The sequence below is a fragment of the Spermophilus citellus genome (genome assembly GCF_964194105.1).
Source record: "Spermophilus citellus genome assembly, chromosome: 3".
NCBI lineage: Eukaryota > Metazoa > Chordata > Mammalia > Rodentia > Sciuridae > Spermophilus > Spermophilus citellus.
Window position 1 is genome coordinate 51,509,217 of NC_138184.1, and position 7,740 is coordinate 51,516,956.

Below are 7,740 nucleotides of genomic sequence, written 5' to 3' on the forward strand. Positions count from 1 at the left end.
CGGCCAGCGAGGAGGCAGCACTTTCAATGCCTCTGCGGTAATGGGATCAGAAAGACTCATCAATACACCTACATGCGTCCTGCTGAGAAACTCCTAGCAAAATTCCGCTGAAAGGAGACCTGCCTGGAACTAGTAAGTTTAATTGGAGGTGTCAGCTTGTCCCAGACGACTGAATCTCGGCAACGCAGAGCAGGGGCACAGTCCCGCCGGCTGCCGCCAAATGGCTGCAGCCCACACGTTGCAGCGAGCTTGGGAGCCGGCGCTGCCTGCCTGGGCCCACGCCGGCCCGGCTCTGTGAATCGCTGCCGGCCGCTGCCCACACGTTGAAGCGAGCTTAGGAGCGGGAGCTGCCTGCTTGGAACCTGCCGGCCCGGCTCTGTGAACCAGCGATGGCCGCTGCCCACACGTTGCAGCGATCTTGGGAGTGGGCGCTGCCTGCCTGGGCCCACGCCGACCCGGCTCTGTGAACTGCCGCCGGCCGCTGCCCATACGTTGCAGCAACCTTGGGAGTGGGCGCTGCCTGCCTGGGCCCCCAGCGGCCTGGCTCTGTGAACCACCGCCCGCAGCTGCCCACACGTTGCAGCGAACTTGGGAACGGGCTCTGCCTGCCTGGGCCCACGCCGGCCCGGCTCTGTGAACCGCCGCCGGCCGCTGCCCACACGTTGAAGCGAGCTTAGGAGCGGGAGCTGCCTGCTTGGAACCCGCCGACCCGGCTCTGTGAACTGCCGCCGGCCGCTGCCCATACGTTGCAGCAAGCTTGGGAGTGGGCGCTGCCTGCCTGGGCCCCCAGCGGCCTGGCTCTGTGAACCGCCGCCTGCAGCTGCCCACACGTTGCAGCGAACTTGGGAACGGGCTCTGCCTGCCTGGGCCCCCGCCGGCCCGGCTCTGTGAACCACCGCAGGCCGCTGCCCACACGTTGCAGCGATCTAGGGAGCAGGCGCTGCCTGCCTGGGCCCACGCCGGCCCGGCTCTGTGAACCGCCATAGGCCGCTGCCCATACGTTGCAGTGAGCTTGGGAGTGGGCGCTGCCTGCCTGGGCCCCCGCCGGCCAGGCTCTGTGAACCGCCACTGGCAGCTGCCCACACATTGCAGCGATCTTGGGAGCGGGCGCTGCCTGCCTGGGCCCACGCCGGCCCGGCTCTGTGAACCGCCACCGGCCGCCACCGGACAGCTGCGGCCCACACGTTGCAGCGAACGTGGGGACGGGCGCTGCCTGCCTGGGCCCCCGCCCGTCTGGTTCTGTGAACCGCCACCGGCCACCGCCAGGCAGCCGCTGCCCACGTGTTGCAGTGAGTGCGGGAACGGGCGCTGCCTGCCCGGCCCCTGCCGGCCCGGCTCTGTGAACCGCCTCTGGCGGTTCAGGGCTCCAGACGACCACCCTCACCTAACAGCCGGGCGCTGCAAACGACCCCCGACGGGCTCTGCGAAAGGCCCCGCCCACACGGCGAACAGCAGGAGTGGAGACCCGCCTGGTCCGGGAGGAAGAACTGCTGCACAGAGATTGACTCCCGCCTACTGAGAGGAGAAACTTGGCCCGGTGGGGATAGCTCCATCTACTGGAAGAACAGATAATCGAACTCTAGGACTGCATTTATAATTTTTTTTTGCTGTCTTTTTAAATGTTTTTTTAATCCATTTTATTTTATTTTATTTTATTCCATTTTTTTAATTTCATTTTTCATTTCTATTATTATTATTTTTCTTTAAATTCTTTTTAATTTTCTTTTTTCTCTTTCCTTCTTTTCTTCTGTCTTTACATTTCTTTTCAATTTTCTAATTCCCCCTTCCTTGAATTCTACCTGCTTACTCTCATTCTCTTTAGTGACTTCCTCCCTTCCCTTCTAATACCTTTCCTCCCAAGCATCAAATAAATTTATAGGAGTAAACAGTAACTCAGCAGTCAAACAGAACAAGAAGCAACATGAGCAGCATGAAAAAGCAAGGAAGAAAAGGAGTGCAAACAATGCAGGACAGCCTAAATATTCAGGAGGATATAGAGTCATCAGAAAAATGGTCATATAAAGAACTCAAGGAACACCTTAGACAGATGGAATGGAACCTTAAAGAGGATACGAGACAGCAAATTCAAGCAGCGAAAGAACACATTGAGAATGAATTACATAAACAGATAAAAGAAGAAGTTAAGCATCTTTATCAGAAGATAGAGATTATAAAAAAGAATCAAACAATAATCTTAGAAATGAAGGAAATTATAAACTAAATTAAAAACTCAAAGGAGAGTATCACTAATAGAGTGGAGCAAATAGAAGCCAGAACGTCAGATAATGAAGACAAAATATATCATCGTGAAAAGAGTCTAGCCAACTCAGATAGGCTGGTTAAAAATCACGAGAGAAACATCCAAGAGATATGTGATAACATAAAAAAACCAAATTTAAGAGTCATCGGGATAGAGGAAGGGATAGAGATTCAAACCAAGGGAATGAGTAACCTGCTAAAAGAAATAATTACAGAAAACTTCCCAGAAATAAAAAAGGAAACAGATATACAAATTGTAGATGCATACAGGACACCGAGCATACAAAATTACAGTAGACCAATGCCAAGACACATTGTTATGAAGATATCCAATATACATAACAAAGAGAAAATATTAAAAGCTACAAGAGAAAAGAGGCAGATTACATTCAGGGGTAAACCAATAAGGTTAACAATGGATTTTTTATCACAGACGCTGAAAGCGAGAAGATCCTGGAACAACGTATTTCAAACACTGAAAGACAATGGATGCCAACCAAGAATTCTGTATCCAGCAAAATTAAGCTTCAGGTACGACAATGAAATAAAAATCATTCATGATAAACAAAAGCTAAAAGAATTTGCAGCCAGAAAACCAGCATTGCAAAGCGTCTTGAGCAAAACACTACACGAGGAAGAAATGAAAAACAATAACCAAAGCCAACAGTGGGAAGTACCTCAGTAAGGACAGACGGTGGGGGGAAAGCTAACCATGGAGAAACAAACTAAATTAAAAAAAAAGAGATAAATAATCAAACATGGCTGGAAGTACAAAACATACATCAATAGTAACTCTAAACGTTAATGGTTTAAACTCTCCAATAAAGCGACATAGGCTAGTAACATGGATTAAAAAAACAAATCCAACAATATGCTGCCTCCAGGAGACACATCTGATTGGAAAAGACATACACAGGCTGAAGGTGAAAGGATGGGAAAAAATATACCACGCACACGGTCCTCGTAAGCAAGCAGGGGTGGCCATCCTCATATCGAATAAAATCGACTTCAAGACTAAATTAACCCAAAGGGATAAGGAAGGACATTATATACTGTTAAAAGGAACCATCCACCAACAAGATGTAACAATTATCAATATTTATGCACCAAATAATGGTGCTGCGACGTTCATAAAACAAATTCTCCTCAAGTTCAAGAATCAAATAAACCACAACACAATAATTATGGGTGACTTCAACACACCTCTCTCACCATTGGACAGATCCTCCAAACAAAAGTTGAATAAAGAAACTATAGAACTCAATATCACAATTAATAACCTAGACTTAACTGACATATATAGAATATATCAACCATCTTCAAGTGGATATACGTTTTTCTCAGCAGCACATGGATCCTTCTCAAAAATAGACCATATATTATGCCATAGGGCAACCCTTAGTAAATATAAAGGGGTGGAGATAATACCATGCACTTTATCCGATCATAGTGGAATGAAACTGGAAATTAATGATAAAAGAAGGAAGGGAATATCCTATATCACATGGAAAATGAACAATATGTTACTGAATGATCAAAGGGTTACAGAAGACATAAAGGAGGAAATCAAAAAATTCTTAGAGATGAATGAAAATACAGACACAACATATCAGAATCTATGGGAAACAATGAAAGCAGTTTTAAGAGGAAAATTCATCGCCTGGTGGTCATTCCTCAAAAAAAAAAAGAAAAAACCAACAAATAAATGAGCTCACACTTCATCTCAAAGCCCTAGAAAAGGAAGAGCAAAACAACAGAAAATGTAGCAGAAGGCAAGAAATAATTAAAATCAGAGCGGAAATCAATGAAATGGAAACAAAAGAAACTATTGAAAAAATTAACAAAACTAAAAGTTGGTTCTTTGAAAAAATAAATAAGATCGACAGACCTTTAGCCATGCTAACGAAGAGAAGAAGAGAGAGAACTCAAAGTACTAACATACGGGATGAAAAAGGCAATATCACAACAGATGCTACAGAAATACAGAAGACAATTAGAAATTATTTTGAAAACCTATATTCCAATAAAATAGAAGATAGTGAAGACATCGATAAATTTTTAAGTCATATGATTTGCCCAGACTGAGTCAGGAGGATACACACAATCTGAACAGACCAATATCAATGGATGAAATTGAAGAAGCCATCAAAAGACTACCAACCAAGAAAAGCCCAGGACCGGATGGGTATACAGCGGAGTTTTACAAAACCTTTAAAGAAGAATTAATACCAATCATTTTTAAAAACTTATGGTGCCATTCTCAACTCTGAATTTCTTTACTCCTGTGGTGGGTATGTGCTCCAGGACAGATAACTGGACAAAAAGTAATCCTGTTCCCCCCCAGATAAGGTATGGGGAGAGGAAGATGAAATAAAAAATGTTGATTTTAAAATAAACTTCAGTGGCAGAGCATCATGCTGGGGTTTTTCATGTTAAGTTTTTAATTTAATTTATACTTAACTGAACTTTATTTGTCCATGGTGGGTGGGTTGTATTGTTTAAAAGGGCATCACTTTTATACCAGTTAATATAGAAAATCATATATTAAATCTGTAGAACATTATATTTTCCACTTATACAAACTTATAGTAAAACTTATAGTAAAATCAATTTGTTTCAAATTCATCTGCTTCAGAGTTCTAGAAATTTGGAAATCAACTGAAAGGACTCTTTGTGTCAGAGTTGGGGAGTTGACCACCTGGGAGGATAAGGAGGTGTGGAAAACAGTATATGATGAATGGGGAGGGAGATGAAGCTGGAAACAGAAGCAGGATCCCATATGGGGGAGCTCCCATGGGACCTGATGATGCTCAAAAAACACTTGAAGAAACAAAAGAGAAATGGTAGGAGCAAAAGTAGGGCTCTTCTGAGCCCTTTTGTTCCCTGACAACTAGGTAAGACACTTCTTGAGGGTAAGGATGTCCAATGCTCACTGTCCTCCCTGCCCCACTCCCCACTGAAAAATGGCTCCCTAACAACTGAAAACACAAGTAGAAGTTCCTGAGGGTGTAAGGGCCTTTCCTGGGGGCTGCCCTGTGAGTTCACCACACAAAGTTGGGAACAGACAATTCAATGGTGGACCAGTCTTTCATGGAAAACAACATGCTCATGAGATGTCACATGATGGAGTCCCTTATTCCATCAACTGCCAACCACTCTACAAGCACCAGCCCAAGAATTCCTGATGCTCAGAACCTGGTGACCTCATCTTTAGAGAACAATGGGACTGGGCCTTCTGGGGACTCCCATTGGTGGGCAGAGTAGTGGGTGAGTTCACTCTTTCCAGAGCCATAGTCCTGGTAACCAGAGTGAAACTTACGGATTCACAAAAGGAGGACATGGGCCTTCCAGGCAGTAAGTAAACCCAGACCTTTGAGTGTGGGGGACAAACTTTCAGGGAAGACCCTTTGAATGAATGGGGGTGGTGGCTGCCTGAATGGAGTGCTATTTAATTAAGAGACAGACTCCGCTAGGAAACTAAGGACTCCTCGAAGGCAGAGACCATGTTCTGCCCAAGCAGAAAAGATACACTTGAGGTCCTTGCCCTTAGTGAGGCTTCTGGGTCTGAGTGACTGTATGGGTCCTGGACTGGGAGCCTGTTAGAGTCTGTAAACAAGTCTGGATGGCGCTTGGCCTCTTGCCAGAGGGAGTGGTTTGTGAAGTAATGCCAGGGAGCCATTAAGTGTGGAGATTTCTTATTGGTTGACTGCAGCATCTAGTTTATGTTAATTAAGATAAGCTGTGTGGAATGTATAAATACCTCTGTTGTCCTACAATAAACGGCTCCCCCTCCTGCTGTATCAATGTACACAAGTTCTTCATCACCCCCTGGTTATTTTGCTGCAGCCAGACTGCGGCAGGAGCCAGAAGGCCTGACTTGAGTCTGGGCAGATCATGGCCCCTCTACACCTAGTGTTCCTTATCTGTAAAAGGCTAATGGGGTCGCTTACATGCCCTGCAAATATAGCTTTGACTGAATGAGGAAATTATTAGGCATGTCTTTGAGAAAGGTGGGAGGGAATGAGAGGATGAATGAGCCAATGAGATACAGTTCAGGTCCCAAGCTAGAGCTGTCAGTCAGCTTGTCTCTTTTCTTTTTTTTACTGCCTCAGAGTGGGTGCCGTGGTACTTTGGATTGTTGGGGCTCTGCACCGTGATAACTGTTGGCTGCATCCTCTTACTCCACTGGAGGAAGAACCTGCGGAGGAGGCAGCATGCCCAGCAGTGGGTGGAGGTGATGAAAGCTGCCACCTTCAGTTACAGCCCACTGCTGTACTGGGTCAACAAACTACGCAGACATGGCATGACGGCCACCATCAGAATAGACCCTCCCCGGCCTGTTGCCTATACGGATATTGAACTCCAGATTCCGGTTCTTCCGTCGGATCCACTCCCCCATGAAGACATGCGTCACACCTTCAGAGGTGGAAGCCCCAAGGAGGAAGCCGCTGTTCCCCTCCAACCTGCTCTGGTGGTTTCACAGGAGCCCTCACCTAAGGGGATGCCAGAGCGCCAGACCCCATCGCCCTTCCCGATTGTCTTTCCAGAGATCCCCTCTGCCCCTCCCCTCCACACCCTGAACTTTCCTCCCATGCTGTCCCACTCTGCCTCCTACCCCTTTCTCGAGGCTCCTGAAAGGCAGGTCCATTAGTATTCCCTTCCTGCACTGGCCCAAGGGGTGAACTGCCCCAATATGTAGACTTTGACTACAGGGTTGAAGCCTCCTCTCACTGAAAGGAAGAGCTTCAGGGGCCAGGTATTAGAAAAAGGAGTCAACGACTGTGATCCTGATACACAGGTCATAACCTTTATAGATGTTACATAGTAAAGTTTTGTTTTAAAAGTCATAGTCATTTGCGTCTCATTGGCCAGTAGGAAGGCAATGTCCTTCCCCTGTGTGATGGTGCACAAGTCTCACCAATACAATGAGAACTGGAGGCTGGCTCTGAAGAGACACATTGAGCCAATACTTGTGGATGAGCTCAATTCCCTCCATCAAGTATTCAACGTGTTCAAGACCCTGGGCTAGGTCCCCAAAGGCACTGCTCTTCTGCAGGATGGGAAGTAAAATTGCCACAAGAGTAACAGTTGCCAATGGCACAGGGCTACGGCAGTCCACAGTGGCTATGCCACTGGCCAAGCAAGTCATCATGAGGTCAGTGAACCACACCACACTATGTGCTGACTGGGAGATATCTATGATGTGTCGATTCTTAGCTGGTTGTTTCTCTACATTATTTCTAACAGAACAACACTGCAAAGTGGTTATTATGATTTTTCTTTTACTGATGAGGAGACAGGTTCCAAGGGCATATGCCATTTCTTTTTTGATGTTATTTTTGCTGAGTCTCTTCTCCCATGTACATCTGTCTGGCATTACAGGTCCTGGTCTTTCCACCCCATGGTACCCTTCCTTAATCATATCTTCTTAAAACATCCTTGGTGAATGAATGCTTCACTGTGTGTAGAGTGTCATCAGCT

At 46.2% G+C, this 7,740-nt stretch overlaps 1 protein-coding gene across 1 annotated transcript; it reads left to right on the forward strand.

Moving 5' to 3' along the window:
• Window positions 1–5,008: 5,008 nt before the first annotated feature.
• Window positions 5,009–6,910, forward strand: LOC308643339 (testis-expressed protein 38-like; the record flags this gene model as incomplete). The annotated part of the gene is made up of 2 exons (XM_081283232.1): window positions 5,009–5,102; window positions 6,372–6,910. 2 exons carry the CDS (start codon window positions 5,009–5,011, stop codon window positions 6,908–6,910), a joined length of 633 nt encoding a protein of 210 aa, XP_081139358.1.
• Between the last annotated feature and the right edge of the window lie 830 nt (window positions 6,911–7,740).